This window comes from Acomys minous, assembly GCF_964271855.1.
Source record: "Acomys minous genome assembly, chromosome: 6".
Taxonomy (NCBI): Eukaryota; Metazoa; Chordata; class Mammalia; order Rodentia; family Muridae; genus Acomys; species Acomys minous.
This window is the reverse complement of record NC_140487.1, coordinates 80,391,836-80,403,978: the sequence shown is the minus strand read 5'-3', so window position 1 is coordinate 80,403,978 and position 12,143 is coordinate 80,391,836. Positions and strand designations below refer to the sequence as shown.

Below are 12,143 nucleotides of genomic sequence, written 5' to 3'. Positions count from 1 at the left end.
ACAACTAGAGTATGAGGATAAAGAAAAAGATAAGCCTACAGTTTTCCCCCTTCCAGGGGAAAACACGGTACCCACCTTCAGGAAGGAACCACCCTCTAAAGACACTAGCATTACGCCAGTGCTATTTGGTGGCACTACAAAAGGTCCTGGGGCTGGGAGGGAAACTGATGTTCCTAGGTCCCCAGACCCTTGCTGGATTACCCAGCCCTGTGCAAGGGGCTGGGAGTCCACCCCAGCAGGTAGTGACTGCGTAAGGAAGAAAAACCCGCTGAAGCAGCCCCTGCTGTTCCTGCTACTGCCTGCATTGCTGGAGCCCAAGTACTCACCAAGACAGGGCGATCCCCAGCTGCAGCCCCACCTCCAGGAACTAGAGCTCCTCTACCTGGTCTGAGACCACTCATGGGCCCATCAACCAGCCTGTCCCCTGATCAAGGAACACTGATGTACATGCCTCTCTTCATAAATCAATGCCCTACACCAGAAATTAGAGTTCTACCCTCCCCAGGAATGCATGCACCAAAACCCTAGGGTGTTTGCTTCCCCCTGTAATGCATCTTACGAGATTGTGTAGCCTGTGAGCTCTCTGTACCATCTTTCTGTATTAATTATAGCTAATAAAAAAATAGAGAGAGCAGGTGAGATGGCCCACTAAGCGAAGAGCTTTATGCACAAGCCTGAGAACCCAGGCTCAGGAACCCAGCACCACATAACACACAGAGCACAGAAAACGGATCTTAGCACTGAAAAGGAGAGACAGGAAGTTCTAGAGGCTGGCCCAGCCAGCTAATCCAGCTGACTCAGCAAGCTGCAGGATCAAAAAGAGACCCTATTTCAAAAAAATATGTTCAAAAATGATGGAGGAAGATGGCCAAATTCAACCTATGGCCTCTGCAAGTGCACACATGCACACGCGTGCATGGACACACACATGCACACTTGCACACACATGCATGCATGCATGCACGCACATATGCACACCTCTAAAAGTAAGCATTTGATATCTAATATCGTATGATGAATACACTTGGCTTCGAAATGTAAATTAAAGAATTAAATCATATGTCTAGGTTTCTAAAGTGGAAATTTCAAGTTAACGTTGTATCTTTTTGAAGTGTTTGACTATGTAGCCAAGGCTGTTTCAAACTTATCTTCTTCTTGCCACATGTTCCAGAATACTATTTCCTTTTTTTCATATTAAAAAAAAATCAATAAAAGGGTGCTTTGGAAGCACATACATAGGGACTCGGATGCAATTTTCATGAACAAATTATCCTGTTCGAGATTTAAGTAAAACGTAGCTGGGCACAGGCACAAGACATGTCTTTAATCCCAGCACTCAAGAGGCTTGAGGAAGGAAGAATGTCAGTCCAAAGTCTGCCTATACTGATGTAGACCCCGTCTCCAAAGAGAATTTTTAAAACAATTTTAATATTTAAATAGTAATACTTAGATATTAATATTTAATATTTGAAGATGCTCCTGATATATCAGTGGCAAGGAAGGCAAGATCTGGGAAAATATTTCCAGAGAGTGACTTCTGCAAGGCCTACCTTGTATGGTAAAGACTTGAGGTGAACTCCAGTCACTCCAGATTCCTGAGCCACCCAGTCTCTTGCTTCTCACCTGGACCCGGTAGGAAGATCCAGGAAGCACGTTGTGTACCACCAGAGATGCAGCTGAGACGATTTCAGCAGCCTGCGAAATGCCATGTTGAAACATTAGAGCATCAGGTTGATGTGGAATGATTGCCAAAACAGATACCATGCAAGCCTCAGCAAGTCTCAAAGAGTTATAATCTTACAGATGAATTGCCTGGTTACAGAATTAAACCAGAAATCAGTGACAACATGAAAAATAAACGCTGTGCATCTGCCAGTGAAATTTTAAAGCACCTGTATATCAAACAAAAAACTGTTATAACTGATAAATACTAACTGATGTCTACATGTCATCATGTCTATATGGTCTTTAGGATGTTTAAGTAGCCACTTTGCCATCTGTTATACATCTGGTTAAAAAAAACGTGCAGAGGTGTAGAGAGGACTGTAGGGTCCCGAAGGAAGGCTACACAGAAGAGGGACAGCAGTGAAACTAAGGTCCTGACCCTGATGATGAACAGGACAAGAGTCAACACACCGCTTATAAACCATAGGGGAAGACATGAGGCCAAACCCTGTGGAAAACAAACTCGTGCAGCACACTGAGTTTTCCAATAATGTGCTTCAATGGAACTCCCTGGTCTCTTCAAGACGATGAGGGGAAGAAACAAGTCATAGTTTAAAAACCATGAAAAGCATAAGGTATGCAATAGAACATTATCAGGACGTCCATACTTACAGTCCTGTGATCTCCAATTTACTAATGAGAAAGCACCTCACAGTAGCCTTAACTCTGTATGGATACACCTGACACCAAGGACTCCCAAACTAATAAGGCCTTAGAAAAGTAACATGGTTCTAAAAAGATTGGTTTTTACCTTGGAAAAATGATGTAGTGCTTAGGCTCCCTATTTGCCATGGAGGTTTTCATGTGACTCCACAGGCCACTCATGCCCTCCTCCTCCTTCCCCAGCCCTGTCTCTGTAACCATCCACTGCCACAGTTGTATTCACTCAGCCTCTGCCATACAGGCCCCTGCATTGCTGGTCCACCTGCTTGTCACCCAGTCCCCCAGACACCTACACAGCGGTCTCCTTCAAATCCTTGACCCAGTGCCATGCCCCCATGAGGCCTGCCCCAGCCTCCACTTGCTGTGTCGTTCCTTCCTCATCCTCTCACCCTGCTCTATGATCCCAAAGCATCTCACTGGATGTATGCCAGCTCCTAACAATAAAGAGGTGCTCACAAAACATTTCAGCAAAGGAGGATGCTGAGCGATTCCATGACACAAATGCATACACGGTGTGCCAGCACACTGAGCAGCGAAGAAGGCTGCACTGTCAACCAGCAGTCTACCAATGAAAACTGGTGTAATTGTAAGTTAAAATCTGGTAAGCATCCAGGCAGTGGCGTATACACTTTTAATCCCAGCAATCCAGAGGCAGAGGGAGGCAGAGCTCTGAGTTTGAGTACAGGCTAGTCTGCAGACCAAGTTCCAAGACAGCAAGGACTACACAGAGAAACCCTATGTCAAAAACTTATAACCGACTTCCTTAATGTATAAATGATCTCAGTATGTAATATTCTATGTAATCCATTTTACTCTAAGAAGCACAGGCATATTTAGCAGGCAAGGGTAATTTCTATGAGACTTGGGAATCTTTAATAGCTTCTCAGTTTTTCTTTACGAAAATATACTTACCTCTCTTCTAACTGTAGAATTCTCTGAATATTTCACTTGATATTGAAGTGGAAATGGTGCCACTGTTGGGCTGCTCCAAGAAATCTTTAAATTACCATCATCTGTGATTTCCATGTACAAACCCAATGGTGGATCAGGCTTCACTTAAAGGGGAAAAAAAGACTTTTAAGTCAGACAATTTTCAGGGCAACCATACCCGAGTAAAATGAAGTTGAAATGAATTGTCAGCATATCTTGCCTTTCAAATACTTAAAAAATCCCCTCATTCTAGGGCTAATTACAGAGCTTAGGCAGACATGCCTGTTGGGCTGTCCCTCTTGTACTGTATTCATCACAGCAAACCCCTGTCTTCACTTCTCTCCTTCATGTGAGAAAGACTATAAACCAGTAAATGAGAAGATCTTGATAAATGTGATTTTCTTCTCTATAAAGTTTGCCTAGCTTTAATATGCCTGATAATTTTCACACTCACTTGCATTCTCTGCCTAGCTCCAGTCACTGTGCTTCTTTCTGCTGCTCATGAGGACAACAGCAGTGTGCAGAAAATTCACAGAGCTGGGCAAGAATCAGCATACTAATCCACGTAAAATATCAGTCCAAACATACCTATTCCACTCAGAACAAACATTACCAGGCAATAAATGCACCATCAGAAGTGCCTGCCAGTCCATAGGTACAGGGGAGGGGTTTCCTACCTTAATAGAGATTTTTAACTAAGTGAATGATTCCTGGGTTCAAATGTACATATGTTTATTAACATTAACATATATAAGTACTTTATTACTTCAATCAATAAGAAAATATTTTAAATATGTGAAGAAACAGTTAAAACATCCTACAGGTAAAAATTTTTTAATAAATTGTGATTCGTGCCATATAGAAAACTCAAACAGCCATTAAAAATCATATTACAGTAGAATATGTTCAAGAGGCTTATTACAAATTCATGCTTTGATTCTGTTATAAAACTTACTTTATTTTTATTTACATGTATGTCTGTGTGTACATTCATGTGCCCTATGAAAACAGAAAGCGATGTTGGACCCCCAAGAATGAGAGTTACAAGCAGTTGTGAGCAGCCATGTGGGTGCATAGAACCAAACCTGGGTCGTCTGTTAGGGCTTCAGAAGCTAAGCCATCTCTCCAGTCTCCATTCTCATATTCTTGAGTTGTTAAAATTAGCAAATAGAATATATCGAAATTTTATTGTGTTCCCAGGACCAAAAAAATGCAAAAACTTAAAAATAAATGCACCAAAGAGTAGCAAAAGTATATATACTTGCAGGCTGTTTCACATTTCCTAGACAGTCATACTAAAATATATCTTAAAATGTTTCCCTGGCTCCCCTATACCCAGCTCAGCACTTGCTGCCACTCACCCACTCTATTGGAGAAACATCTTCAGAAGAGCTGGGGAGACTTGCCTTCCACCCAGACCACTCAGCTACCCAACCTACCTTGGTCAGCTCTTCCTTAGCAATCACAAAGTCTGCTCCAATCAAGACCACTACTCTGAAGCAAACCTGATGGCATTTTCCAGTTAAGTTATATTCTGCCTCTCAGCACAGCATCCCAAACAGCTATATACACCCTTGTGGAAATACTTTTTTAAAAAATATATATATACACAGTAGCTAAGATAACACAGCCTCCTTCATCCGTACTAATATCTGTTAGGTTTCTTTTTCTCCTGAATTCTTACTGGGTCGTCTCATAGAATCCATATAATGACAACTCCCAAGTATTTATTTCCCCTGAACTTTGGAGTCTTACAGCCAACTGTCTATTCAACACCTCATAGGATTCTAAGAGTCATCTCAAACACAAAAGTGGCCTTCTTGCTGCATTTCCACCTAATACCCATTGTTGGAATTTTTAGGGGCAAACTGAAGGGTCCGTTTCTCTCAGTCCTTCAGATCCTACAAGCAAATTCACCAGTTCCACATATCTTTATTGCTATAACCCTACCCTGGCTGGCAAATCCCTTCAGCCTCCTATCCAGGCTCTTCCTCATACCAATTCACCTCTTCTTCACTCCCTAATAAATTCATTCTTCATGAGGTAGAGTAAAATTTGAACACACAGATAGGTGTGATCATATGGTATGTCTGATCCGATCAGACCCTCAATCGAAAGTTTCCATTTGATTGGAATAAAATCCAAACTCTGGAACTCTGGACCTGATGCCCTCTGTCCCTCAATAACTCTGAGCTAATCTCTTATGAGTCGTACTTCATTGACTCCATGCATAGAGACATCCTCCGGTTCCTCATCTCATCACAGAGATTTTTGTCTTCAGCAAAGGGAATGTGTTCTTGCTTGAAACATTTTTTACTTTGACGTTTTTACATGCATACCTCCTTTTCACTTAGTTAATAATAAAGAGATCTTTGGCCATGATAACAGAAATAGCAATTCCCCAAATCAGTACTGCTACATGATATGTCTTAACTCTTTTACAACACTTAAAAATTGGGGGTATTTCAAGTTCAAATATAAGACATTTTTGCTGGGCATTGGTTGCGCACACCTTTAGTGCCAGCACTTCAGAGAGGCGAAGGCAGGCAGATCTCTGAGTTTGAGGCCAGCCTGGGTCTGCAGAGCGAGCTTCAGGATAGCCAAGAAAAACTTTTTGATATTTTTCTAAAATTATCTCCGCATTAGGACAGAATTAAGAATTTCCGAATACATATAAATTCAATGGTCATACTTTCCCTCAGCTACAATACTTGGAAAACAAATTCAATGCAATAGTGATTTAAATGCTTTGTAAATTTACCAGGTAGAACCAGTTTTGAACAGATAAAAATATGATGTCAAATAGATGTTTCATTATTTTTTCCCTGTTGACAGTGATTTGACAATTGAATTGCTTGAGTATTGTTATCATTATGTCGGAAAAATCCACACCTATGGCTCTAGAGAGCAAATTACATGAAAGACTTAATCTTAAAATAAAATACTAAACAAGGGTTCAAAAGCAACAGCTTAAGTCTTGTAAAAAGAAGCAATTTTTGGAACTGTGTGGAAAACTGTGACAGATAAATGGAAAAGTGTACTCAGTCAGATCAAGACCCATGAATCAAAGGCAAACGTGGAGAACTGCTGAGAGCGTAGGGAGATTACCCAGCTGGTAAAATGCCTGCCACGTAAGTCTGGAGCCCCAGCACCTACATAACACCCAGGCGTGGTGGTGTGTGCCCACAGTCTGAGTACTCAAAGGACCCAGACAGGAGGGGTCCTGGAGCTCACTGGCCAGCTAGTCTTGCCAAATTGGTGAGCTACAGACTCACGGAGGCGCCCTCTCACAATGAAATAAAATAAAACAAGGAAGCACAATAAGGGAAGAAGCCCATCATTGACCTTCGGCCTCCACACGCACCTGCCCACACACATGAAGCATTGCCTGTGATCACTTCAGAAAATTTAAATTTAAAAAATTACAAAGCTGCTGAGTAGCATGCCATTGAACGCAATGTACACCCATGTACATATAAAACTGAGAAAGTCCCTTAATACCCATCTGTGTTATCACAGCTATGACCTGAACATTTAAGCTTGTCAAAGGAGTCTTGAGGATCCTAGCAATAAGAAAATTAGGTTTTCCACCCATGTGAGACTGTCTTGTCCTCAAGCTGTGCAGGGGATGGATTGACTGTTTATTGGTCTGTTGCTGACTCTGCTCACTACACCAGCCCTGCTGTGTGAGTAGGAACTCTCCCCTGTTCCTCGCACTGTTTCCAACCCTGATGATAGTCTCTGTACACATGACTTTAAGATCAGCTTATTAGAAGAATGAATTCGGTCAAAAATGATTTTAATAGTTTTCAGAAATGGTTATCTGAGATGGAAACAGATGATAATTAATTAATACACATCCATTCACTAAATCCAAGACTCAGAGAAGCCACAGCTGCTGCTTCAGAAGACCATTTAAGTGGTAACCTTAGAGGCAGTTTCTATTATGAGCACATTGGAGAAGCTGCCTATCGTAGTACACTTTCCATCTTTTCAGTATTGACCACAGTGGTGTAAGCCATGAAAACCCTTGGCCCATAGGAACCTCTCAACCCCTTTCTGTGGCTGATTTTTTTTCAGGGTCACTGTCTTTCTGAAGTGCAACTTACCAATAAGCATGGGCTGCACTGCCATTAGGGGAGACTGGAAAGTCACACCCGCAGATATGATTTCCAAACACATCACGAGGGAGTAGTTGAGTCTGGCTCTTGGTACCGGCACATGGCACTCACATTCCCGGAGGCTGCAGTTGCACTGCACAATCTGAAAGCTGTCTTTCAGGGGGGCCAAAGGCAAGTCATCTATGATGTCAGGCCTGTATTTAAATATAAGGACAAAATGTGAGGATGGGTGTGGAAGTACTGGACAGGTTTTGAAAGCAGGACATCAAATCCAGTTTCAGGACGGGCTCTACCAGAAAAAACAAAGAAAGAAAGAAACAAAGACTAGAGATAGATCAGATTAACTGTCAAGCCAGAGGGTCAGAAAGGCATTAACAAGAAAGAAAACCACAGCCCTGAGATAGCACCCACAGTGAAAATATCCTTTAAAACAAATATGAAAAAATGGCTTTTTTTTTGTGTCAGACAAAGAGTCATCTTCAGAGCTGCATTATAAAAATGCTGAAGGAAGGTTTTGGATACAAAAATAAATAAATAAAATTATAAAAATGCTAAAGGAAGGTTTTGGATAAAAAATAAATAAATAAAATAAGACTGAAATTTGGTGTCACACAAAGGAATGAAGTTGAACTTCGAGGATAATTATTTATTGGCTAATTAAAGCAAAAATGGCAACCATGTATTTACAGGGTATGGCATAGACTGAACTAAAGTATGAAGTAGCAGCACCAAGCTTGGGAGAGCTGGAAGTATACAACTGTAGTGTCACACGACATACAAAGTACTACAGAGTCACTTAGATTCTAAGACATGTCATAATTCAACAGCCACTAAAATACTAAGTCATGTAGATAAAGCTAATAGGCAATAAAGCTGATTAAATGAAAGCATAAAATAATCTAAAATAATGGAGAAATACAACTGTGTGGTGGCACACACCTTTAACACCAGCACTTGGGAAGCAGAGGCAGGCAGATCTCTGAGTGTGAGGCCAGCCTGGTCTACAGAGCTGGTCTCAGGACAGCCATAGCTACATAGAAAAAGCTTGTCTTTTAAAAACTGGGAGGAAAAGGACAAGAAATACTAGAAAAGAGGTAGGAGGCTTGACAACAGAGTTGGCAGCATGAAATGCAAATGGTCTAAATGTTCCATTCATAAGGCAGTCAGTAGCAAACTGTGCAGAAAGTAACACCGAATTATAAACCTCTCATAAGAACTCAATTTTAGCACTAAAACTCTAATTTAGTGAACGAGATGGTTAGAAAAATATATGCTATTTCAAAATAAATCAAAATAAAGGTGAATGGCTATTCTTATGTCAATAAAGTTGAATTCAGCACAATAACTATTTACCAAGGTAGAGAAAGTCATTCATAACAAAGAAAGATTGTGGAGGAGGCCACTAAAAGTACATAATATGTATGTTCCGAGTAACAGGCAGAAATAGGCTAATTCACAATTACTGGTGAAATGTCTAACTTTTCTCTAATAATTAACAGAAGAAGTAGACAAAATAATTCAGGATTAAGAGCTGAAAAACACTGTTAAACAACTTGGCCCGTGTAGTGAGATTTGTTCTCCGCATCCTAGCCATAGAAGGTCTCCTCACAGGAAGCCAGCGTTTAGAATTGCCAATTTGTGCAAAATAAGCCATCTCTTCCATAGGACAACGTTTGCCAAGAGCAGCAGAATTTCTGATAGGGCAAGGAGAAAGTAGACCCAAATATGACTTGCTACTATCTAATTAATTCTTACTTGCTTTCAAATGGAAAAAAAAGCCTGTTCATATACATAAAAATTAAATATAGTGTGAAAAAGAAGAAGAGAGGAGGACAAGGACGAGGAGGAGGAGGGCAGGGGCTGAGGAGATGGTTGAGCGGGTAAGTGCTTGTTACATAATTATGAGGACTTTATTCTGAATTCAAAGAACCCACATAAATGCTGAGTGTGATTCCAATTCTCTTACTACAAAAGGGAAGCAGGAACAGGAGAATCCCCAGAAGCGCTCTGGCTGGCTAACCTAATGTGTTAGCAACAATTAGGAAACCCTGCCTCCAAACAAGATGGGATGTGAAAGCTGACACTTCAGGTTGTACTCTGACCTACACACACACACACACACACACACACACACACACACACACACACACACTGCTACTATTTAATTCTTATGTATATGAACAAAATTTATGTAAAAGTACATAATAATGAGAGAACATTTGTCAAATTGGTTTTAAATTTGGCTTCTTTGCAATCTTAACCTTGAGCGAAATTTTCTCATTGGAGACCTAAGTATTTAGAACTTAAAATTCATCGTTAACAAGCACACATGGTTCATAGAAGGTACATTCAGTCCTCTGACTTTTGATACTCTCTTTTTCTTCCCAGAAAAATCTCTCTATAAAACCATTAGCACTCTCTAAGCCAGGCCTAGGCTGTATTAGTATGAGAATACTACCAAAGTGTGGCTCCTGAAGTCCTGACTCAGGGAAGCTGACAGCATACCCTAGTGTACATCCTTTAAAGAGGAACTCTACCCACATTAGCTTTGCAAATTGCCTATTTGAAGTGACAATGAGCTGGAAATATGCTTCCACAAAACTATACCTTGCTAATAACAAAATCAAAGACGATAGACCTCATTTGAAAAATTCAGCAGGTCTAAGGTCATGGATTTGGTGTCTTTTATAAATACAAATGTTGAGAGGCCAGCATCATCTATTTCACCATGACCATCTGAGAGTCACCATTTATTCTGGGGAAGGAAGGGCTCCCTTCCTCTCTGAACGCTGTAAGGCCAGGCCCTCCTTCCTGCCAGCCTCAGAGTCCATTCGGTACTTCACCCTTTTCTGCCAGAGAAACTGGCCCTTGCACTTTCATTTCCTGCCCAGCAGCAGAGGAGGAGACTTAGAACAACAGCTGGCACCACAGCACGGGGCAATAGAATCTCCAGTTAGAGCAAAAAAAAAAAAAATGGTAGGGGGAGGTGCCTAGAGAGATGAGTGGTCCCTCCCTGGACATGCAGCCCCCATGCATCTGCCAGACAACAACAGTAACCACTGGCCAGACACACCTGACTGGGGACCTCCTAGATGAGCTCTATCTGGTGAGGACATCCACAGCTAACAGCCTTAGATTCCTCCAGAGGCTGATAAACTCTCTTGCTGGGTCCTGCTCCAAAACAGGAGATATAGGCCTAATGACTGCCACACATGTGGAGACCTGCATAGTATTGAGAAAAAAGCTTTGTCTATGTAGGTGTATCAGATGTTATTGGAGACCTCAAAAAAATTATGTGCAGACTTACCCTTGGGATGTCAACCACTGAGCAATTAAGTTGGCTCAGCGATCCCATACATTCCTGACTCCTGCCCTTTATTAGCTATCTGATAATGCGGTGTTTGTTCTGATTCTTGCACCCTGCTTCATCCAATTTTTAAAATGGCAAGTGAGCAATATCACTGAGGTCACTGCCAGTCAGGTTCTGGTTCAGTACCAAATAGTCTCCAGCACAGAAGCTGAAGGCTAGGATGAAACCCCTCCTTCAAAAATTAAACAGGAGGAAATATTGGGAAACCCTGTTGTTAAGGTCTATGTCTGGCATTTCCAGATAGCCTCTGAGCTCAGTATAAAATGACGGACTCTTTCTGTCAGCAGGACTCTCTCTTCTCTGCCTGATCTGGAGAGCCTGAACCCCTACATCCTCTGACGGAAGAGTGCCATGTAGTCCAAAAGGAAAAAACAGGTTTAACTCCCTTCCTCCCAATAGAACCTGTTCACCTGCTCAGTAAGTACCCAGGGATTGCTGGCAATACCCACCCTATGCTAATAGGATGTCTTAGTCTCTTGGCTCTCAACCAATGACTTTTAACTGTACCTGGAGTTCTTCCCCCACCTATAAGATAATTAAGTACTGTGTTCCCTTTCTTATGATAGGACTGCCTGGTTGTATGTAAATCAAGTATCCCTAGCACCCCCAGCCCCATCAAATCAAACACATTCACCCTCAAAACCCCTCCCACAGCCCAAGGTTTATAATTCGCTGTTTCACACAAAATAAAGGGGGGCCAGCATCATCCATTAAAAAATGCAAATGCTACACCTGTACCTGAGACTCACTGGATCAGCCTAGATGGGATACACTTTACTTAGGAGGGGAGTTGAACTATACTAAGTTCTCTGTCCAAATAAATGGAAAAGCAACAAGGACAAGAGGAAGGAGGAAAAAGAAAAGCGTAATGAGAAAGAAAGGAATCTGAGTATTTCTCATTAGTGATATAACAGCACAGAGGGGAGGGACGAGCCACACTAGCTTTGGAACACAATATTCTATGTAACCTTTAGCCTTAGTAGACTAAATGGATATAGACAATTATGCGCTCTGAGATGTTTGTGTTTCTCAATGGTACATGCTCACCATTCCCAAATTGTGTGCATACTATGACTAAGCAAATAATGGATATATTTTCCTATTATAGGAAAGAGAACTAAGCTTCTTGATACTAAGGAAGAACATGGAGGGAAGGAGATGGGGAGAGGAAGAGAGAGAAAGAGAAAGGGAGGGAGGGGAGAGGGAGAGACAGAGTCAGAGACAAAGACAGAGAGGCCATGGGGAAAAAAGCAGTCAGGTGTGGTAGCACATGCCTTTAATTCCAGCTCTCGGGAGTCAGAGACAGATGGAGGTGCCAGCCTGGTCTATAGGGT

The 12,143-nt window shown here is 41.6% G+C and overlaps 1 protein-coding gene across 1 annotated transcript in view; it reads right to left on the bottom strand.

Annotated features, from left to right (window-relative positions):
• Window positions 1-12,143, bottom strand: part of LOC311600660 (leptin receptor) — a 101,599-nt gene that overhangs the window by 45,737 nt on the left and 43,719 nt on the right. Inside the window, exons 6-8 of the mRNA XM_084787628.1 lie at window positions 7,428-7,633; window positions 3,301-3,443; window positions 1,551-1,695 (exon numbers count right to left, since the gene is read on the bottom strand). Of these exons, the coding sequence (XP_084643754.1) occupies window positions 1,551-1,695; window positions 3,301-3,443; window positions 7,428-7,633 (494 nt within the window). The remainder of the gene's footprint in view (window positions 1-1,550; window positions 1,696-3,300; window positions 3,444-7,427; window positions 7,634-12,143) is intronic.